General features: G+C 37.3%; 1 protein-coding gene across 5 annotated transcripts in view; it reads left to right on the plus strand.

Moving 5' to 3' along the window:
- Eip63E (cyclin dependent kinase Eip63E) overlaps window positions 1-24,558 on the plus strand; it is a 107,776-nt gene that overhangs the window by 34,212 nt on the left and 49,006 nt on the right. For 3 of the 5 annotated variants that reach the window (XM_036816069.3, XM_036816070.3, XM_065864946.2), the window contains one exon: window positions 9,771-9,848. In XM_036816069.3, the coding sequence (XP_036671964.3) occupies window positions 9,771-9,848 (78 nt within the window). Of the gene's footprint in view, window positions 1-1,875; window positions 2,227-9,770; window positions 9,849-24,558 lie in introns of all 5 variants that reach the window. The other 2 variants (XM_036816071.3, XM_036816072.3) reach the window with 1 other exon arrangement.

Genomic DNA, 24,558 nt, shown 5'->3' on the forward strand with positions numbered 1-24,558 from the left:
GCAATTACGATTCGCACAGTTAAACGAGGGCCAATTCATAATAAACTTAAATACAGTGGTCACTGGAAAAGAAATTTGAAATTCGATTATAGAGCGATATTTGAAGCGCCCAAAGCACAAATAAATATCACTTAGCACTGCCATTAAATGTGCTAATGGTTTATTGCCATTAGATAATTTTCATAATTTTTTTCCAGTCAGTAATAATAAAATCTTAAAGTTTTCCACTTAATATAATGTTATTGTCGGAAATTTTTTTAAAATTATATAGAGCAAGTATTAAAATTTACAATATTTTAAATAAATACCTGTTGTCCAAAAGCTATATTTTAATAAATAACAAATTCAAACAAAGTGGTCCTTTCCAATGACTAAATAGTTTTATAATCACAAGAATTTCCGTATTAAAATGATTCATAAAATGTAAATATTTTTGCAGAAGTGACCACTGTACCAAAAATAAATATGTATCATAATTCGTTCGAGTTCAAGGCGGTGCGTGACTTTGAAGTGTAAACATTTGGCGGCAATGCGAGATAATCGTGATAATGAACTTGTGTCTGGTTCCGCAGAAGCTGAATGAAAAATGCCACTAGAATTTATATATATATAGAGAGAAAGAGACCCCAGAAATAAACCTATTAAAGATAATCACAAAGACTTGTAATTTTATCTGAGATTCCAGTAAATCACTAGCCGAGTCGCAGCTTCGATTTCCATCAGCTGACTTGAGATATTTCCCCTACATTTTCAAGCAATTTGCATGCCTCACCGGAAAAGTGTGACGCAAATGCTTGCAATTGCAGTGGCTGTCAAACTGTACAGCTCGAGCTGCACTCTGATTTGATCTCTTAACGAGATTTGCCTTTGACCCAGAGCTAAGCTGCAGAAACGACACCCCTCTCCTTTGATTTTGCCACCCCCTTTTTGAGTCGCGACCTGCCCTCACCCTTGAGTCCTGAATCATGTAATATAGCGTGTACGCCGTGTAAGACAGGACATTTTCCAACCCCTTTTAAGAGCGCCCGCTCTCTCTCTTAGGTTCCACAAGCCGGCTTGTGCTCGCTCTCTCTCTACCACGGAAAGAGAGTAGTTCAGAGCCACCCACCACCCACCGCCCACTGGTGGTCGCCCTTGCGCTACTTTTACCGCTCCTTCTTCTTCTTCTTCGCCAGGCGTAACGTAAAAACGCCGACGTTGCAGTCAGCGTCGCTGCCGCTCCGCAGTCGACGTCCTTTGTCCCGTTTCTCGTTGACCTCATTTCGTGTGCGAAATCCAAGGCGGCAGGTTGTGCGACCCGGCTAAAAACTCCCGAAAATAACACCCCGAAATTTGCGAAACTTTCACAGAAAAAATAGTGTTAAAATAGTGACTATATTACATTTTAACTGTGATTTTTAAAAATTAAAATTGTGTCAGAATCTTCCAAATAAAGTGACTTTCTTTCCTATTAAAAATTGATATTTTATGATACAAGACATTTAAAAACATTGTGATACTTTGAATAACAAATGTCTTAACATTACAATTTCTTATAATATTTATTTAACAATTTAATTTATAAAACACTGCAAAAACTAGTGACTTTATAATGGTTATTCACTTGATAAACAATAATTGCCTTACAAATATTTGTTTGCATAAATAAAATAAACAAACTGTGAATAAAAGTGACTTTGCTGAAAATATATAACCGTTTTTTTAATGATTTTTACGACTTGCAGTTGAACCTGAAACCGCTTTGAAAAGCATGAAAATCAACAACCACCCCTAACAAACAACCACCCCAGAAAAAGTGTCTTTCAAGCGGCAAACTTTTTCTGTGCTGCTTGTTGTTGTCTGTGGTCGCTAGATTTATTGTTGTTTTGTCTGCAGATAATATTTGACCTCGTTTACTTGCAACTTCGGCGTCGTCGTCTGATAAAAAATATTGATAAACCCATATATATATCACTCGAGAGTGCTATTTCTGTGTGTGTGTGTGCAGTGTGCAGTGTGGAGTTCATATATCTCCATCGGATTTCAAAGAACCCAGTGAAATTTACGAATAACCGAGAAAAAACCAAAGAAATGCGTGCCATAAACGAGTGTGTTAGCCCAACCAAATAATCAATTAAATAACACTGAAATCATCTGAACTGTGAGCGTTTCTTCGTCTTAAAAGCAGCAACATGGCCGAATTAATCAGTCAGCCCACTAAAATTAACAACAATAATTTTGGTGCCGGTGCGTATATACACATCATAAATAATCCACATAACATGACTGTATCTTAATTTTTGTTTGATCAGTACACACAAAATTCTTGCGTTGTACTTGAATTTCCTGCTCAAGAGGCATTCTTTCGCACATAAACAAAAAGTTGATGTTTCACTTTTTAATAAATTATTTATATTGATTTGGCTTTAATTGGCATTTGTTATGGTTTCTGGGTTTATTTTTAGTTAAGCGGAATTCACAGAGTAATAAAAGCGTTTGTTTATTTTTTTTGATAGACTTTAAAAATATAAACATGTTCTGTGAGTTCCGATAAACTGAAAAACTGAACGGAAAACTTTTGGATGGGCTTTTAAGAATTTTATTAAATGCGGAAAACCAAGTGTAGCTTCTTGAGAAAAGTTATATTTATATTTAAAAACTATTTTTAAATATTTCAGTATTATAAAAATGTATTTCTGTTTATTTAGAAGTGATATATTTTAATACAACACCACAAAGAATTCCTCACTCATTTAATTCCCAATAATCTTAAATATTTCTCTGAGAGCTGTCAATAATTTATTTGCATTTCCCCCTTCATGCTTTCGCATATATTGGCGGAATAAAAGGAATTCACCCATAAATTCAACTCTCAATTTAAATTCCAGCACACACACACAAATCTCCAACTTCCTGCCGTTCATCCTTTTCGGCCATACACTCTTGAAAAATCAGCAAAAATGCATATAAATATTTTTTTTGTTTGATGCACTGCCTTAAAAAAGCAAATAAATAAATGCATATTTTAAAATATATGCGCCAAAAGCCTCGTTTAAAATGCAATACAAATACGCGGAGAAGAATGGCAGGCTTCAAAGTAAATTTTATTAAAATTAAGCGTAAATATTTTGACACGAGCAGGGCAAAAATAAAAGAGAAGAGTTATATAAATGCAACTGCCAGCAGCAGAAACTGCATTTAATTGAAAAATTGTGCAATCCAGTTCTTTCTGCCCTTTTTCCCTCTGCTGCCATTTATATCTCCCTCGTTTTTCTCGTGAACCCGTTTGGAAACCGACTTCGCCTCCTTCCTCAATTGATATTAATTCAAGTCGAATTGAACTTTATTTTTGTTTATTAGGGAACATTGAACCCAAGACGATTGCCGCCGACAAACCACTGACGTCACGGCCCGAGGCAAATCGAAATCATTTATTTAATCAGACATTATGCTTTATGAACAGCGATAAGCCCCATGGCCCAATCTCCAGACCCGGACCCATTTTATCTGTAAAGCAAACATGGAACAAACGCATCCGAAACTCATTATGGAATATCGGTTCCTATCGCCGTCTGATTTATTAGTGCAACTCGTTCAGATTGTGGCCAACTAGTTTTCGAGTTGCTTTCAGGCTAAATACAATTTAATTAGTTCCCAAGTCGCTTTCAGATGTCTAATTATGAAAGCCGCCTTTACATCGTCAAATACAATGTCAGATTGATTAAATTTTGAGGCTGCCAACCGATGGCTAAATCAATTAGAGATTTATGGCTATTTTATGATGAAAATGCAGTTTAGATTTACGGCCAATATTGAAATCTGTTGAATACGATACACATTTAAAGTTAATTAAATAAAGTAAGAGCCTTCAAAAGTGCAGCCAGAGGCAATTTGAAACTATAATCAACATTTAATTAAAATAAATTGTAAAATATAATCAACATTTAATTAAAATAAATAACAGATTTTTGGGTAATGATAAATGAATGCAATTGTTTATTATAGATTTGCAGTTGATCAACATCTGAAAGATATTAGTAAAATAAATGTACGATTCAAACTTATAATATTTAAAGGGAGTATAACACAGTTCATGGCATTTATCAATAGTTTTTGTGGAAATATAAACTCCACCCTAATGTATACAGCTTTTTCAACCTGTTTTTTATAGTCCAGAGATTTTATTTCCTTCATTTGTTTTCTTATCTTCATGCAACCTAACCCACAAGTTTTCTTATCAGCACATTTTGTATGTTTTTCCAAGTCGGTCACAAATGTAATTAATTATGTAAATCTTTTTTTGTTCAATTAGTCAAATATTTGAGTCATGTTTAAATGTAAATTAGTTTTCCAGCTGTTTTTGCTTTTGTTTCTTGGGGTTTGTTTAAAACAAAAATAAGTTTCAATTTTAATTAAGCTCGGATTTGGCAGGTCCCTCATTTCTGCCAAGTTTTCTGCCTTTTGGGCAAGTTTCAGATGAACGATTTGTGAACACGCAACTCCAGTCAAAAAGCTTACTTTGCCGTGTGCAAAAACTATTAAAACAGGTGGCCAATACACTCACCCAAATTTATATAGTACATATATATTTTTTCATTACGAAAACATGCAACTGGTTGACTAATTTCCTACCCAATTTTCTTATCCATCACGCCCCATCTCTCGAGGAAACTCTCCCTTTCTCCGACTTTAATTTGATTAGATTTGATGGGCCGGCGATAAAAAATAGTTCTATATGGTAATAAAATTTGTGTTTTGCCCTCGGTCGTTCATGAATGTTTCAGAAACACTAAATTATCACGCTTTTCGGGGCTGTATTTTTGATGGTTTTTTAATTTTATTATTTGCCTAGTGAATAAATGATGCGTGTTTTATAGTGACGCTGATGGATGGATGGCTGCCAAAGGCATAGAAAGCTTGGCCAGCAAGGGTTAAGGCCAGCGAAAACTAAAAAATTTATGTTGGCGTGAAGTTGTGCATTTAAATGAAATTAAAAAGGCATTTATATCAGCCAACGAGTATTTTTCTATCAATTTATTATTTGTTTATGCCAAGCCCTGATTGTTTTTCATATTTTAATTGTTCGCTTCTGGCTTAGAGATATTTTAATTAGTTTAAGCTTTATCCGCTTTAAAAATTCCATTATTATTACTCCACATTTAATTAGTTACAAATGCATTTTAATTAAACAGAAACTATGGAACTCCCACTCCTGCATATAAAATCAACCGCAAAACAAATAGAATTTGTATAAAATCTTGTTTGCCCAGCAAATTTAAAATTGATAAAAGTTTCGTATTCAATTTGCAGTCGAGTTTACTGAGGTCATGAACTGAGGGAAAGGGTGGAAATCGATTGAATCTGTGGATTTGCCCGCTGTTTTTTTTTTGGCTTAACCTCCTCCACTTGTCACGTGTCTGCGTATTTTTTTTTTTTTGGCCATCATTTACCTATTTTTGGCCTAGAATTTTTGTGCTGGCTGGAAGTTTGTGCCGGCAAAAAAATAAAAATGCCCGCGTCATTTATAAGCCATTTAATCATCGAGCATTCTTGGACTTTCAGTTCCGTCAGCTGTCGCTACTGCATTTTACTCGCCTTTCCTCTATTTTTAGAGGCTTTTTTGCAGGCATTCTCCAAAAGAGCAAAACTCTCGCAATTAGTCAGCTGCTTGTCGCCGAAAAGTGTCAAAATATTTTTGCTAGCAACAGTTTTTCCTTTCCTTATTTTGTTTTCTTTTTTGTAATTTTTTTTTTACTCAGCATTCTATTTTCCCTTGCATTGAATCAGAGAATGTGTGCAAGTTGGCCAAGAGCCAGGGGATGGGGAACTCGGGGAAAGGATATATAACTACAGATGTGTATGAAATTATAAGATAATTACTGAAGTATTTTTGTTTTTCAAGAATTTATAAATTGACCCTTTGATAATATATGGTTAAGTGCTTAATGAGTAGAACATTTACCAAGCCTTTGAAAAGTTAATAATTTTTCATTAGTTAAATAATGTTAAAAATTAAATGTGCTTTATTCTAATTCATGCATAATATCTTTTGAATTTTGTTTATATTCTGTGCTTCACTTTTAAATGTCAATCTTAGGTGCTTAAAAATATGCATCAATATATTTTAAACTCCAAAGTACAATGAATATCTTTTATTCACTCCATACTCTATTCACACCTAAAATTACATTTAAAAGTGGTTTTAGAACCCTGGTGATTTTTGTGGCAGCCATATATATTCATACGATTTTTATCATTCAGTAAAATATATATCTTAAAGATCCCAACCATTTATCTGGCACTCACTGCTATTATTTTGCACATATCTGTAGATGAGCCGCCGTGTGTCGTGGCCAAAATGTCACGTATACGTCGTGTGGCCTGCCACCGAATCTGCTTCGCCTCCTTCACGATTTTCACGCCTGTCTCGCGCTTTTCCACTTTTCCTCGCCGGCTGGCTCTTCTTTTCCTTTTGTTTTGCTCGACTGAAGGTAATTACGTCATTAACAAGAAATTTGGAAAGTGCTCGTCATATCATTTGCTTTTTTGGCTTGTGTCAACTGTTTGGCCGCTGTTTTCTGCAAGGGGGGTAATTGCCGGTCTGTTTTTGGGGGTAATAAATGCGTTTCGAAAGGAGACACTTTGTTCGGGCCAAAAACGAGCAGATTATTTGCTCAGATTGCAAACTATTAGGCATTGTAAATTGAGCTAATTTAACTCGTACAAGCAGTAGATACTTTCGAGAAATGGGATTTCGGGAAAGAGTTTTTCGTAAACATTTACAGAGACTATGTAGTAAAATTTAATTTGCTAAAATGTTTGTTTATCGCACATTTTGAAGAACTTTAAGTGTTATTAAGGTGCCTTACGTAAAACTACAATGATATTCTAAGGTTACACAATTATAATACACTATAACTTTTAGTTATAGGACTACTTTTGGGTAGAGTTTGATATATCACCTTTAAATAAATATAATTATCCTAATGGGGGATCGGTTACCCAATCCATCAGTTGCGCCCAACAATTTGCATATTTCATTGGCAAGTCAATAGAACGTCCCACCTCTCCAACTACCTTTTGCATTTTTGATTATTTATTTTTGCCTTTTTCTGTGTCTCCTCGTTATTTGTTCCCTAATTAGATGTCACCGACATTAACGAACATTTCCAGGAGTGACTGTTCAGTTCTCTGTGCCTTTGCTATTTTTGCCTGTGGCACGCCTGACTGGCCACGCCCCCAGCCAACAGATATCATGGGCGATTGGGCGTTGTGGAACCTCTGGGCTATTGAACCCATCCAATGCCACTCAACTCTACCTGTCTGTATATCATCGCTATATCGCTCGCCTTTGATCTGGAACTTGGTTGCCCACAATTTGTCGTCGTCGTCTGGCGCTGACATTGATTTTGATTGCAAACTTTGATGTTTGCATATGCAACTCATTAATGCAATGCCACTTTTGCCATTGCAACTTTATCGTTGCCGAGAGCAGAAACTTTTCCTCCACGCATTTAATTAAATAAGTTTTGTGTTAACAACTTGGGTTGTTTCTTTGTGTTTTTTTTTTTTTGGGTGTGGGGCTGGCTCTTGCAATATTGACAACAATTTATCAAAAACTATTAAGAGTGGCGCCATTTTATGCAAATCACTGTGCACAGTGAGTGTCATTTATATGCAATCGCCCGGTTCGGCGTGTCTGGCTCTGTCAACCGGCATTAGCATCAGCATCACCATCATAATCATATTTCCAGTTCACTTATATAGACAACACCAAAAGCAAGCCAACTATATGGCCCTCTTTGTTCCTCATGCACAGGAAGAAATTCTCATAGAAATATGTTATAGGACCTATTTAATATATAGTTTTTAAAGAATCTCTCATGTTTAAATTAGAATCTTTTACTTGCATTATGTTCCAAGAATTCATAGAACAGTTATACATTTTTAAATAGACTATAGGACCTTTATATGAGTTTCTATAATTCAAATTATCATTTTTCACCTGCCAAATGTGTATTTATTTTGTAATTTATCAAAAAGTTTTCCGTTTTCTCATCCTCGGGAAAAATGTAAAACCATTAGTTTAATAAAAGTTTAAATAATACTGTGACTTTAATTATTTTTTTAATCTTTAATGATGAAAGTATGAGAAAATATTTTTGTATTTTACTTTTTCTGTTACACAACACCTAAATTCTATATCTATATTGTTTTCTTTTACATAAGAAACAGATATTCCCCCCATTTCTCCCTGTATCCCTCGGTTCTTTGTTGTCAAATCACCTCCCCCTTTTTAGAGCCCCGGGTTATGTTTTTGAATAGCCATTTTAGAAGTCAACAACAGCTTATAGTTATGACTCCAATGGCCCCCGTAATTGAGTTGCAGCTGAAGAGCGGGTAAAAATGGGATGGAGGTACTTGGGGCCTTATGCAAAGCACTCCATGGCCATAAATTGCTTGGGCTTGACTTGCTTCTTGCATTGTTTAAGCCAAATTGCTTTCGACAACAACCCAAACAATACGCAAGGGGATCGAACAAGAAGTTATCTCAACACTGCAGCATACACTTTATCGCCTGATTTAACACAGCTCACATATGGGTAAATAAATAACGAGAAATACATTTTATTGCGAGAGAGAAAGACATTTTTTTTAGTTATTTTCTGTATGCAATTGTCAAAGTCGCTTTTATTCTCGGACAAAACTGGTTTCCATGTTGTTATTTAGTTCTGTGGGCAGACGGGGAAAAGAGCGGATATTATATACTATACTGGATGTAGGGGCTTTGTGGAGGTCGTTTTGGAGTGGTCATCTCAATCAGTGTCAATGCAGCGACTTAAGAGTTGTGAAGAGTTTGACAAATGATGGCTCAAGTGCCAATTTCCTTATTGGGATGGTGGTAAACCAATGGCAACCACTGGATAATCAAGAAGGCTTAGATGAGGAAGTGTAAATGGGGAAATTCAAGTACAATATGTAGGAGTTAGATATGATCACATAACCATTTTTTATAACATTTAATATTTGTTTTCAATCAGATAGTTTTTTTACATTATGCAATATAAATTCAACAGTTGCAGTTGACCCACTTGCTTTATTTTCATCTAACCACGTAAATCACTCATTTTTGTGCGTTCTAATAATAGCGAAAAAAGATACACAAACCGAAATCATTAATGCAATCAACAAACCAGGAAAAACCAGACACGCCTCCCATTGAAAAAACCTTAAAAAAAGAACACAAAACAATTTTCATGCCTCACTGCACACTCAAATAAGCACTTTTTGCTAAATGTTATTATTTGATCATTTGGACACACAACAGAATTAAAAAGAAAACTTAATTATACCGATGGATTATAGGGGGGAATGGGAAATGCCCCCTCGAATACCAAAATAAACTCAGAAATGCATTTTCTATTTTTGTCTGAATATTTTTGGTTGGTGTAAAATGTGTTGATTATTCATTTGGGGAAATGGAAATGCAGTCCCCTCGATTTTCCATCTCTGGGGTCACCCTGTTTATTATGTGAAACCACGCTCGACTGATTTATGTTCGTTTATAACAACGAAATCTGCGCTTTGTTTCCTCTGTTTGTTTGTTTGTTTTGAAGTTTTCCCAACACACATTCATATACGCATATATATAGATAGAAAACAGACAACTTGATTGGAGCCATCATTATGCAATCACTGAATGTCACTTAATAAATCTCTCACATTTCAGCGCAATTAAGTGATTTGTTTGCTTTAATGTATTTATGTTTATTTTTCCCATCTATTTTCAGGCGTCACAATGCGCGAGAAAAAGGGAGGAGCCCTACAAAAGCTCAAGAAGAGGCTTTCCCACAGTTTTGGCAGATTAAGTGAGTAGAAATTATAAGTATTTAATAATTAATAAATGAAATATTTCTAAGAGTTAACTCTGACTATACATTTTGCCTTGATTTGTCAATATTCTCAGGAAAAATCTTTCAATGAGTTGAGTCACTCTGTGATTTGTGTTCCATGTGGGTGCAGTTTCTTTCAAACAATAGTTAGTTATGGTAATGCAATAGTCTATAGATAAATTTTATATATGCAATAATGCAATCGAAGTTGCGGCTTCGCTAAAACTTGTTTTAATCAAGCAGGCGTTGCAGAAAATGTCAAATGACAAATGTGAAGTTGAAGCCAGAAACTGAGCATTACCATAAAGAACTTTAAAAATTTAAAACCATTTCTACTTAATTTTTCCTCGACTGAAATTCATTTTTTGTACCATAAAGTGTTGTCTTTTAATACCTGTAACTGCACCGTTAAAAAACCGATTCCGCTTCAATTTTCCCCATTCAAAACATCAAATTTTTTCATAGCTGTTATGAATTCAAAACATTTCCTGCCCTAAAGAACCCCAACTTCAATCAACTTCCCCTTAAAAAAAACCCATCGACTCATTCCTTCTTGAATTTTTGCATTTAAACGAACAAAAACTGCACTTCTCTTATTCTGTCCTTCAGCTTTTTCTGACCGAAAACACAATACGGAAATATAAAAAAGAAAAGTAAACGCAATTTTTAGTTTAAAAACTTTTCTGTTGCCAGACCGCAACAGATACAAATACAAAATACAAAACAAATTCGCATTTTCCGACAGAAACTTATCGATTCCTGCGATGGCATGGTGGGAAAAGCTTTTAATGGTCTAAAAAAGCATTTTGATGGGTTGTCAGTTCAGCTCTTTTCGGTGAGGTAATTGAATGCACTCGTTCCCAGTCAAATGCAATTTGACAGACAAAAGAGACCGAAATATGCCAAAAATTGCGGGAAGTGTAAACAAATTTTGATGAATTACTTGATCGAATGCGAGTGTGTGGAGTGATGTTTCCCCCAACTAATTTTTGGATTTCATGAAAATTCGCCATGCATTTTTAGATGGTTTATTTAGGCATGACATGGAAACCCGTATAGTTTGCACCATGTTGACTCACTGAAAAACCCGTTTTGGTTGCTTGATTTTGCGGCATGCGGCTAATTGTCTTTCGACGCCCACGCAAACGGTTTTTATTTTCGGTTTTGTTTAGCTTTTTTTCTGCCTTCATTTCTTGTTCCAGAAACTAGTTCGGCGAACAGCTGTTTTTCTTCCCATAATCGGATCGATTTTGTGTGTTTTGCAGGCTAGTCAGGGGCGTCGTCAAAGATACGGCGATATAAAATGTAAAATATAGTTTGGTTGCCGTAGGTAAGCCCCTGAATAGCTGACTAATGGTCTTGATTGGCTGGAAATCGAACCATATTTGGCCTGAGTATTTAATTGACATTTTGTGTCGGGTCTTTTGTCTTAAAAGACCGAAAATATGTGCCATATATGGATTCATATGGCGATACAAAAGTAGTTAAAGCATCATTTTTTCCTAGAAAAATATTGGGAATCTAGCAAGCTTAAAAAAACTAATAAGGAAGTAGTTACAGATTGACCATTTATGTACGTCCTAAATTTAAATTCCGTGATTCGAAATCATGTTTGATAGCCAATATTTTACCAACTGATTTCCTTTCATCAATCAAACCCTGAACGTTAAATTCCTTTTGCTTCCACTCATTGTACAACATTTCAACTCATGTTCAGTGAGCAATTTTACTATTTCATTTCGATGAAAGATGAAATTTTCAGCGAATTTTCTCCACCACACCCAATCTGTCAGCGTTTTCTCCTCGGAGATGCAACCACTCGCCATCAACAATTGGGCAATCCTTCAAGCGGAAACAATTTCAAATGCAACTTGAGCTTGCATTGAAACAATTTCTCACGATTTTGCCATTTGGGAGCTTCTGCTTCGCCTCGTCTCATAAATGTTGCATTACCCAAAAAAAGAACTAGTAAAGTTGACTTTATTTCAGCTGTAGTTTAAATGTTTTTATTGCATTATTGAGGAGTATTGTGCAGTAGCAGCTGCTGATGCAACTAAAAAGAGGGGCACAAAAATAAAACCAAAGAATGTCACTCGAGTTGCAAGTTGGCTGCCAAGGCCATTACAACAACCCACTAACTGTAGTTGCTAGTTGTTGGACTTGTCTTGGCTGTTTGTCAGCGAACTGATACTTGCAGCTTAACTATCGTTAATTGCCGCACGAGCTGCCGCTTGTCTTCCCTCGTTTTTAATTATACCCAGCTCAGTGTCTGTATCTCACTGTGGCTCCTTCTAAACTGCTTCATTCGACGGCCATAAAAGTTATGAAGCTATAAGACGTTGCACAAGAAATTAAGTACCTACACGTAAAGAAAAACAACGATACAGAGATATCTAATGTAATCATGTAAATTGAAGTTGTTCAGTGAATAGTTTGCAGTTTACTTTATAGTGTACATGTGCCAGCTAAACAATTTGAGAATCGCCGAGAGGGGCGCTTTTTCTTGAATATTCCTTTTACTGTAGATATTGAATTACATATTATGTTTTAGAGTTTTTCCTCTGTGCATCTTGTCGTTAACTAGGGAACTCACAGCATTTCCTCTTCAGCTTTTGATGAGTGCATTCCATAGATCAGAAAAGTACAGACCGGAATCACATACATACTTGTATATTATATTTGTATGTTTGCTTGCAGCGATCGAGATTTCTTTGTCATCTTGCCTTTTTTCCTACTCGTTAAGTTGTAGATAACTGACAATGATTCATTGGAGTCATGGTTCTTGTGATCGTGTTCTGTGATGATGGCAATAAAGTGGTTTTATGATAAGAAAACATGCTGGCAGTTGTATTTTCTTGTTTGATTGCTAGGGATTTGTAGAATTAATCATCGTAAGGCATAAAAAATAAGTTATTTCATTTGCTAACTAGTTTTAACCTTAAAATTGAAGTAATGTATAAAAAATAATAAAAAATCAGTGTTTTAAACCCCACTAAAACCACTTTAATCGGCCAAACTCTACTTAGTAGAAGCAACAAAGTACTCCAAACTGAAGTGAGAAATCCTCAACTTATTTAACCAACAATTGTGACACTTATCCCTCCGCCCATTTTCTTTGCCGCTAAGAAATAGAGGATAACTTTTCACGACTGAAGTGAGATTCTTGAGATAACTCGAGGCTCCTTTGCTCCTTTTTGGTGTAAATATTTTATGGCGTCGAATGTCCGACTTTGACACTTGGTTGTCGGCTATATCGTCGCCATCGCATCATCATCATCGTCGTCTCTATTTCTTTGTGCCAGTGATACAGTTCTCTACAGTGTTTCACCTCGCTCTTTACCATGTTTTTCTCGTTTTTGCAGGCTTGTCATAATCCTTTCTGATAACATTTTATGTCACAAGCCATGGCCAAACACACTCGACGTTGTCTATGGCTTTAACCCTTGACTGGTGTCCGTCCATCTGGCTGCCAGTCGCAGCCACTTGATAACTTTACACTTGAGCTCATTGTCGCTGCTATTTTCAGTCCTATAGGAGGAGTATACTCAATGTGGACAAAAAAAAGATGGAAAAAAGGAAATGTATATAAAAGAATCAGCAGCCGAAGACGAAGCGCGATAAGCAGCTAATGGCCGCCGACTGTTGATGCTTCCTCCATCGCCTCGCTTTTATCTCCCAAAACTCCGCACCCACCCTCTATATGGTATGGTATCTCCCCCACTCACTTCCCGAGTCTTTTCAATGCCCACAGATGGGCTAAACTGGACCCTGCCCGCATATGTGCTTCTGATACAGTGATAACTGCTTTGAGTGGATATCTGTAGTTCTCTTTGTAAATGATATATGGCATGGGTGAGGTTCCACTGCAAAGATATGCGGGTCTTGAGCTTTAAATTGTTTCGGCAAACTGCTTAGAAGTGATTAAAATTCAATTTAAAAGTGATTGACTGGTTGAGGGATTGGACTTTATAATAGATTTTGATTTGTTTCTACTTTTTAGCTATAGAATATTAATTTGAACATTACAATCAATACTAAAGTAATCCTATCACTTTAGTTTTGGTCTTCCTATTCTTAAATGGCAAACAAAAAATGGTTATCACATTGGTTGATCATCCTATCAAAACATTCTTACCCTGGGATATGGTACAAAATGTAGAAATAGCTTCCCTGTTCTCCTTCTCGAGTTATCACTGTACCATCGCAGTCCATTCAAGTGCTACTGAGCAGATTCCGCTATCAGAACACGCATCGTTTCTCGCTTCTCGTCTCGCTTTCCCATCGCCTTTCAGCATTGTATTTACGCTCTGATTTGTGAAGAGCAGAGAACGCTACAGATGCCATCGGCCCCGCCCACCAGCATACCCCTAACCTTTCGCCCCCCAACTTGCCCCAACTTATCTAAAGATTTGAAGTACGTATATATGTGGACAAATCCGCTTTGGTGGCCCGTTTAATATGTCATGTCATTGATATGAAACGCTCTTTCAGTTCGTTTCAGTTTTATTTTCCGGCATGTGAGATGATCTCCGCGACGGCCACACGTCGTATGAGTAATCACGCACATGACCTCTCGCTCGCTTAAGCACATTTAATGCAGTTCTCCCCACCCTCCACGAAATGTTGCACTATTAAATACCATGTTATATGAGGAAAATACTCATATATGTTACCAGCGCAAAATCCATAAACCGGAAGGTTTTTTACGCCCTCAGCGCGTTGAAAAGAAATTTATGCGGGTATTTTCTGTGTTTTATTACACGAATTTCTGAATTTCTGAGCAATTTAGTGAGGCCTCTCAACGTGGAGGGTTTTCCTCGATTTTTCCGTGCTTATGCTTGTGACATTGATGAGTGGCACTGGGCACTGAACTGTATGTGGGGTTAATGGTACAGCATCGTAAAGGGGTTAAAGGTTGAGGCAATGGAAAATGGGTTGGGAAAGGTTTTGAGAATAAATGTAAATTTAATTTGCACTACAAGTTTTAGTTTATGATTTACATTTTTGTGAGTTTATTTAACCCCAAACAAGCCTAAACCTATTTTCAAATGTTTATGCTAGGAAATACATTACTTTTTTTAATGAGAAAAGGCTAAATATATTTTAATAGATTTTTAAAATACCTTCAGAAATAATTAAACATATTTCCTTGGCTTTTTACAACTTTAAATTAATATTTATTTGCCACGAAGCAGCTAGTTTTATGACTAAACGTCAGCTAGACACTAAAATGGGTAATCATTTTATGATATGTTTACAAATAAATAAAGATTCTGTTTACTAATAACCACCAGACAACTAGAATCACTTAAGCATTTACCTGGCAGTCCCTGAATTGCATTACATCACTGGCTTTGTACTACTTCTGTAAATTATATGTGTTTATCTTCTGTTCCCCGATCCCCAAACAAATTTCCCCATTTCAGACAGCTTAACCCCTTGGGGCATCGTGCTTGGGATTATTCTGCATTTTCGCCGACTATCATTGACTGTCCATAAACATTTTCCTCTTATTCCATTTTATTATTTTACTCTCTGGCGGTGACAGGCGTTTCGTACATGTTCGATAATTTGTTTTTAAACGGCTCATTGTTGCTGCTGTTGCTGCTGTTTCGACTCTTGTCGAATGGGCCCATTACAGGTACATGTGTTGTCTGGAGCTGAAGAAAAAAAAACCAAAGCTTTTTTATGCCAGGCCAAGCGTCAACGTTGCCTGGAAAACGTGCCTCGAATGCGAGCAGGGGCCCTTGGTTTTTTCCTCTTTATTTTCTTTAGAGGCTCACCGCCCATAATAAAAGTATTTTAAGTGAAATTCACAACCTTCCGACGTAAATCGTAAAAATTCTGTTTTCAATGCGGCTTTTACTATGTTCGTTGTTTGGTTTTTTTGGCGTTTGTGTACTGGTTTTTTTCTTGTCTGTTGTTTGGCAACGCGCGTAGAATTCAATTAGGCTGGAATAGTTTGAGAGTCGTTTTGCAATTAGCTGCACAGAGAAAAATAGCTCTGTTAAATGTTTCGTAAATATCATACCTTTTCAGTACATAAAGCTTGAAAAAAAACGCCTCTCTCCGCGCTTCTCATAGTAACCAACTAAGCAGTGAATCATGACATGATTTTGTGTTCAAATTAAGTAAATCACAAAAATCTTTTTAAATATTTTAGAGTGTATAACTGGGAAGCTAGCCGCCTGTTTGTCTGGTTCCTATTATTTCCTCTACAACTTTATTTTTGGCATCTTTAGGTTGTTCTTGCATTTTTTTTCTTCGATGCCTCTGCTCGTTCAACGACTCTAATTCTGTAGTGAATGTCAAGGGATCCTCCCTTTGCTTCTGCTTTCTTTTGCCATTTCTTAATGCAGTTTTCAATTTGCCATTTCTGCTGATGCTGTTCGTGTCTTTGTTTATTGTTTATCTATGCCGCTGCATTTTTTTTTCCCAGCTGTATTGTTTATTTTCGGTGGCTTACGCTGACGTCAAACAACGTTCACGACATTTGTGATCGGAAGGCACTAACACGTCCGTGCTCTTTCCCTTTCTCTGCCACTATCTCTTTCCCTTTCCGATTATTATGTTTTTTGCATGCAAAGTGCAATGCCAACAGCAGCAGAAAAAGCAGAAGCTTCAGCGATAAACACAGCCAGACTAGACACCGCATAAACAAGGAAAATGCAAAGAAATTGGTGGGGGATGGCCACAAAAGGCTTTTCGCATTTTAATAGAAATGTTCTGGCGTCTTGCGCGGCGACGAAGACTCAAGCTCAACTGATGTCCCTTATTGTGGCTGCGGATGGGAGTTTATAAAGGGTACACTATATATGATTTATGGGTATATTGAATATGAAATAAAATGTGATGGAATTCCTGAAAGTGATACTCAGAAGTATTCTTAAAAGAAGAGTAGAGAACTTTAAGGTTATAAAAACAGCCACCTCTATGCACTTCTCATAAAGTCAAACTACTAGAAACTTATACAAGAAACCACCTCTCTCTGCGCTTCTCAAAATATTTACCTAACCTTTCAGCAACATTAAATAAACCTCTTCAAAAAATTATTCCAACTTTAATCAAAACTCGTTGAATTCAAAGCTCGTTTGCCAAAGAGCATTCTGAACATTTCTATGTTATGCTGCACAGCCCCACCGCTAACCCCTTTATATGCTCATCATCGATTGTTGTCTGACTTTTAGCCATTTGTGGTGGCGCGGGTCTTAACCCATGCTCGCCGCTGTTTGGTGGCGCGTGACTTTGAAAATCTGCTTTCGCATATAGATTTCCATGCCGTGGCATATCTCACAGACTTATGCCTGTCAATGCAATGCAGACACACAGTGCTGCAGACCGACAAAATAACAAAATATTATGCTACGTGATTTGGTCGGCATTTGGCTCGATTCCCGATTCCGATTCCTGATTTCTGATTGCATTTCTGCAATTGTGAAATATTTCTGCCGCATTGATTGCGTGGGCGAATAGAGCTGGATATGGAAATGTGGAGTTTTTGGGGACCTTTCCGGGGGGCAGTTCTCCAAATTGGTTGCCATTTTGTTTGGGGCCCCATGAAATCCACTTGAGCGCTGCCTTCTTGACTTGGGGACGTCGACGCCCACTTGCTGCCACAAAAAGCGTAAACATTTAATTTCCATGTGCCACGGGGAGCGAAACAAATGCAAAATAAACCAAGTGTTAAATATTTGACATGGGGCACATGACAACAGGAGGCGAGGTTGCAGAGGAGTGGCCGCCACTCACGTCTAGAATTTCTTCTTCAGCCTAAGGCTCTGGCAACTTTGCTGCATTTCCTGACAGCTCCGACTGTCGGCATTTACCCCACAAATCTAGCCAAAAAGCCCACCCAGCTGTACACTGGTCTGATTATAAAGTCAACTTTTGGTGCCTTAGTAAGAAATCCAACGAATGGGCCTCTCTCCGCGATTCTCACAAAGTTTAGCTGTTTGTTCAAGTCACATTTTGCTTTAAGCTGCACACCGATTGTTTTTTTCTGTTTCCAATATTTATTTTGATACGTAGTAAAGACATAATTCTTCAATTTATATCTTTATATTTTCATTTTATTTTCTTATCCCTAAAAGCACTGTGCCCTTCTGGCCGTGTCATGTGCTTCGCTAATGACTTTTGCTTGCTGGGTAGGTCGCCTCCTCGTCATCAAGGGGCTTTCCCGGTCTTCAGGAAAATGTCAGTGTCGGCGCCCTCGCACTTCATTATTTTGAGTTTCCCAGCGCCTCTCACTCTGCCATAATTTCTCCTTTCTTTTCACTTAAACTGGTTCAAGGTGTTGACTCTGAGCATGTGTGTTCACAACAAATGTGGCACCTGCATCGAGGTAATGGCTTCCTTGTACTCTTCCTCTTCCATCAACCTTCAACCCAACGCCCCCCCCCTGGTTTTCCTGTTTTCGTTTATTGTCTGTCATGCGGCCGTAAAATGATTTCCTTCTTAGCCTGAGTTCTCCCAGAGCTTTCGCCTTGGAAATGCCTTTTCCATATCTTTGCACTTGACACTCTTGACTCGTGGGCTGCACAGTTTCGCAGGCACAGTTTTAATTACAGTTTGGATGAAACTGATCCAAAAGGCAGTAGACATTCCTCTAGACAGCCGGTATGATGTTCATTGTTCCAGTTTGTTGTTTGGTCTGCCGCTCAGCCCCGCCCACAATTTACAGCTTTTGGCTATTGTCTCGCTTGTTAGGGTCTGGCCAGCACTTTTCTTTTATTTTCATTTTCATATATATATATATATATTTGTTCCTTTTTCACATATTATTGTGTGTTTCTTCTGGTGGAAATGTTTGCTTGGCTGGCTGCCTGGCTCAAGAAGAGCAAAACACACACTTGGAGTGGGAAAAGCAGCTCGAAAAGTCGAGAGTGGGGGGTAATAATAAACCACGAGCGGCGCATACCAAGCGTCTACAATTACCGTTGTACATATAAATCTTGAGTGGGGGAAAATAGAACAGAACAGGAAGGGTCGAGAAACATATTCCAATATATTGTAGGAAAGACGGGGGACCCAGGCAAATTGAAAATTATTTTCCATTATTTTTTTTACATTTACTTTGACCATGGGTCACTTACTTTCTAACCAAAAAGTGTTTTAGGTCTCGGCAGAAAAGTTAGAAGAAATGTTGATTTAAATTTACTATCCATTTACGTAATGGGAGGAGAAGGGCACCTCTCTCTGCGCTTCTCAAGAATTTAAGGTAATTTACCACACATTTTCGAGTATGAAAAAAAGAAGACCTCTCTCTGCGCTTCTTAAACAGCTTAACTAAATACATTTCTGCAAGGGAAGCCATAGCGCATTTCAATTAGTATACCTGAGCCCAACCATGACTCAACTTCCTTCAAGGCAACTACTTCAATTAGCAACTTGCAAGAGTGTTCTGGGAAAAACTTATCGTTTCCATTAGCAGAAACTCTCAGAGTATATTTACAAATAAATAAACAAATGATGGCATGTAAATGAAGTGCACTGCGTTGGTTGGTGATCAAAAGATTGAGGCTCGCACTTAAATCCCCAACAGCAATTGCAGAAAGAAAATACAGAAAAAAATGTGTCTTCGTCCTGAGATTTCTGTGTCGTCTGCATATCGATGAAGATGGGGCGGAGCAGTCATCACTTCGATGATGATGACAAACCAGACGGCGGTGGCAAATATTGACAATGGCGCAGACAAGGGGCAAAAAGTCTCTTCTGCGGTTAACCAACTCGACCGCCAAGCACTTGACTGACTTTTGTTGCAAATTATTATTTTTATTTTTATTATTATTATTATTGTTGTCTCTGCATCTCCATTTCCATCTCCCGACTGCCGCTCAATTTGCATTTGGCCAGGTGGAGGAGCGGTGGCACAGGACTTGCATTTCAATGACAATATTTCCTTTCGCCATCTTCCGATTGCCTCGAGTCCAATGCTCTCCGGTCGCCAGAGATGGCCAGCGATATGGGAATTACATTCTCAATTTAATTTGTTATACGTATTATAGGTATGAAATTGGTTTATGGACACAATATGATGAGATTATATCATTAACATTAGGATTTTAATGTGTGTTTGATGGGCTTTAATTTGCTTGGTTAGGAATAGTAAATTCAATTATTATTAAAAAATAGGTATATATTTTCAATACTTAACAATTTGGGTCCATAATAGTATACAGTAATTGTTCTGTGACTAATTGTTAACCAATGTAGTAGTAGGAAAAAAGGGACCTCTCTTGGCGCTTTTCAATATTTTAAGGTAAGTCGCTACTCATTTTTGAGTGGTCAAAATATTATAAAATAAATTTCTATTCAACAATAAACTACTTTGTTCCTTTTTTCTTGTTAAATACCCTTCTTTATTCTGTGATTAATTTTAGCCAGTTTAGTTAAAGATATTTTATAAATTTAGTCATTTTGTATACTGTCTTGATGGTAACTTATAAAAATTACTTTAAAATGTTTTTGATATCTTTGGCAAACTTATTCCTAACTCGGTCATCTCTGGCTGGCAATTTGCCTTTGGTTAGTTGCTTGGCTGGCGTTTCATTTTGATTTGATTACATTAGTTGCGAGTCCCGGCTCTGCTTTCCACCTCGGGGATATTCATTTTAAAGTTCATTTACCCACCTCATCTCATCTCGTCCTGCCTTTTGGCCTCCGGTCGAATGGCTACACTTCCGTCTTAGTTATTTACCCAAGTGCGGGGATTTCTAGTTCGTTTGTCATTCATTCTCCTCCGGCTTCTCGTTTTCCGCATCCATCCCAGTTCGGAAAAGTTGATTTGCTTCTTGGACAAGTTTCCTCATTTCTAGCACCCATTTTTTTTTAGGATTGCACTTGTTTCGGCTTTTACAGGAAATTTGCAAGTCATAAACAAGTTTTTGCTTTTTATTTTACTTGTGTGTGCTCCTTTTGGATTACTTCCCTCTATTTTGGGCATATTTTTTAAGGTTTTGTTTTAGGTCTCGGCAACGATGTCGTAAATTTGGAAATTACTTGAAAAAAAAGTTCTAAAAACTTTAGGGCTTATTAAAAAGTGAAGTTTGCGGCGGAACTAGTTGCTGGCCAAATGATAAATAATTCGGGAACTTTGGCTTCTCTCTAGTTGTCAAGGGGAAACTTAGAGGCTTCTAAAGTTTGTAATTGAAATTCCGGGGAAAGAGATCATATATAAAATATTTTTTTGGCTTCCTTTTTTAAATCTAAATTTTGATATGCACTGATTGCCGAACTTTTTCACCTCAAATAGATTACTTTTCCATTTTTCCGTGTTGCGGCATTTCCGTGAGTGTCGTAACTCATTTGACTGAAAGCTTTTTGGTGTTTCGCCGGCTATTCTCGGATGTCCTTGAGTGTTACCACAAAAATGAAAAGCGTAAAACAAAAGAACCAGACAAACCAAAGAGAAAAGTTGTTAAAGCCATCAATCAAAGTTGGTCAAAAAGAGGGAGTCGAGAGGTTTCTATCCAGTGGGCCAACATCTTGTTTCCTTCAACTGCAAAAAGAGGCGGCATATCGTTCAATGTCATCGGTACAGGTGTTGTCGGTGGGTTAAATTGGAGGTGTGCAAAGTTGGGACACAAACATTTGTTGTGGCTGAAAATTAGCATATGAGTCATAGTCTATCTGGCTTCGTTTGCCAAGCCATTAATAACAAAAAAGTAAAAAACATTTGGGCGCTCTAGCAAATATCACTTAAATATTATAATAAGAGTTGAGACAGAACTGAGTTATTATTTGGCAGTAAAAAATATGCAATGCACACAGAAAAAATGTAGTAAATATTAGTTATCATCATCATTATCAAATTTCATAAAACAAAAAGAAATATTTTTTAAATACTAGAAGGCGTTTAAAAAATATTTTTTAATTTAGTTGACTGATTTAATCATCTAACAACGTTGCTTAGAATTTTTCTCCATGTGTGCAAAGTTGATTTGAGAGCTTGTTTTGCTGGCAATTAGCGGAGAAGTGCCGTAGCAAGTGGGTCCTGGCATTCGTCCTTTCCTGGCCACTCGTAAATTGTCATTCGCAAACATTGCACATACGCTCAGTTGAACCTTACAGTTGGATCTGTTCAGTTTCTGTTCTTTTCTGGCGTGCTGATTTTCAGTTTTTCCACTTTTTTTTTCAGTTTGCAGCCCATTTTCGAGTTGACAATTTGAATAAAAGCCTGGATGGGTGTGCAGTGAGCATGTGCTCTTTGCTACCAACTCGAATCCTTTCCCTCGCCCCTGGCGATTTGTATTTGTGTCTGTCCTCGGTGATGCATTGTCAGGGCATTATTTATGGCACTTTGACTGGCTCTAATGGATTGCGGATGAGACTTTAAGTTCCCAAGTCCAGGGCTTAGCTTATTAAAGCGGTTTAGCTGACTTAACTTGATAAGATTTTTGTGATTAAAAATATTCAAAAGATAATATGGACATTTTGATCAGATATTTATGTGTTAATACTTGACATTTTGACATTTTATAGTCTATAACTAATTTCCCACATTTAAATACATTTGCATAGGGATTTAAAATTTAACTTATGTGATTTGTGCTGCCCAATTCGTATCACATATCTCACAAACTAAATAGAGTTTTCCCCCACTTCCACTTGACAAGTTGGCTTTTTTAAGCCTTTCCATTAGAGCACTGCATCTTGTGCATTTTCATAATTTTCTTTTTCGTTTACTTTTCATCTTTTCATTTTACACACACACATTTCTGAGCTCGTTATGCACAAGAAAAATACGAAGGAGGAAAACTTGATTTGTCAACTTCTTCGCCCAACAATGCCTGCCTTTTTTTTTGCCTGCTTTCTTTTTTGTGCAGTCCGTGTGTTTTGTATCTTAAGCCAAACAATGTCAACATTTTTGCCTGACATTTTGCCAACGAATTTTCCATAGTATTTTCTCCCCCAAGAATTTTCTTTATCATTTTGTTCATTTGTATGACATAACTCGGATGTTTTTCGCTGTCATTTGATAATATTTTCTTCGCCTTGAAGTCATTTCAATGAGCGTGGGAATTTCGAATTGTTGTGGCATATGTGTGTCCTGGAAACCCATAATTGAATTGCTGGAAAATTATCGATTGTCTGGGGTAATGTCGTAATAACCCTTACCTTTGCCCTTTTCCGCTTTTCCTTTAAAGCTTGCATTTTTAAGCGAATCTCTGGGAGAATCTTGTCTAACCCGCATGTAACTGTCAACTTTGCTTGAGGGCAACTTTGCCTTTGGCCTTCAAGGTGTCTCTTCACCCAGACCCCTTTACCACCCCCCCATAGTTTTTCCACCTCCCCCTTTGTCTCTCTGGTAGTGGAAAACTTTTGTCAAACGACTTTCGCATGCATTTTTAATGCAAAGGCCAGCTAGAAACGAACGAAAAGAGAAAAGTTGAAGCAAACAAGTTTAAACTAACTGCCTGGGTGGGTTAAGTGGGGTGGCAGCAGGTGAGTGGGTGAAAAGTGGGTGTTAAGTGGGTGATATGGGGTGGCTTCATATTCGCTGACGCAATGCGACAGCAGGGAAAATGTACAAAAAACAGGGCTACACATGGCCAGCCAAAGCAAACCCTTCTCGTTTCCGTTGACCAGTGGTTAAAAAAAAAAAGAGTGCTGTAAGCCGGGAAATTGAATTACTTTGCTTGTGCACACGCCCACTTTCCACACCTCCTCCCATTTTTCAGCCCCAAACCAAATCCACATGCACACAATAATCGTTTCCGCTTGACTTTACCCCAATTATGTCAAATCAAATTGTTCACTCTCAGGCCACCGGAAAATTCAATGCAAAAAATAAACGCTTAACCCTTCAATGGCCCCACAAAATGTGACCGAAAATCAAGAAGAATTCCAATCAAAATAATTCCCAGCGGGCGGAAATCAATAGGGGTGCTTTTGGAAAAGCTAAAAGGGTCATTGGTTCATAACTAATTGCTGGAAAGGGAAAAAACAAAAATTGATGGCAATTCAAATGATTTACATTGTTGTAATTTTAAATTTTTTTGAATATAACAATTTGAAAAATTGTAAAAGAAATATAATATTTCTGCAAGGTACAAATCTCTTTAAAATTCTAACAAATTCCTAAGGTTTTATATATTTTTTTATACTAAATTAATACATACATTCTGTGACTTTCTTTTATAAAAGTTTTACTCCCTTCTCTATTTTTTTTTTCAGTGCATTATTTTTGCCTTTGAATTTCTAAAATAATTGAAACATTAACTTTTGCAAAACGGCAGCCCATTTCTTTGTCAGAGATTTAAATTCATTTGAGAAGGCAGTTCTCCTGGTGGGAGTTCTTTGAGCGGGGTTGGAGATCCGAGGAAGTGGCCTCGGGGACCGGGACATGAGCAACTCCAAAGGGCTGGGACGACAACATCCGCATCGTCATCATCGGCGGCCTCAAAGGAAGCACTCAATTTATGCAAATCGCATGTAAATCTGTTTGAGAGCCAGAGTTTGCTGAAAGGGCAGGGGAAATGCAAGCTAAATTGTTTGCCATGGGAGGCTGCCACTGAAGGATGTTTAATACACAAACTAGGAAAAGTGTGAATTTACAGTTTGACAGCGACTGCACGTGAATTGCCAATAAAATGGAAATGCGAAATCTAATAAAAGAAAAGCTGGCAAGGAGACGGCGTATAGCCTAGACATATGTAAATAGATAATGGCCTGGGCCATAAAAAAT

This window comes from Drosophila suzukii, chromosome 3 (genome assembly GCF_043229965.1).
Source record: "Drosophila suzukii chromosome 3, CBGP_Dsuzu_IsoJpt1.0, whole genome shotgun sequence".
Classification (NCBI taxonomy): Eukaryota; Metazoa; Arthropoda; class Insecta; order Diptera; family Drosophilidae; genus Drosophila; species Drosophila suzukii.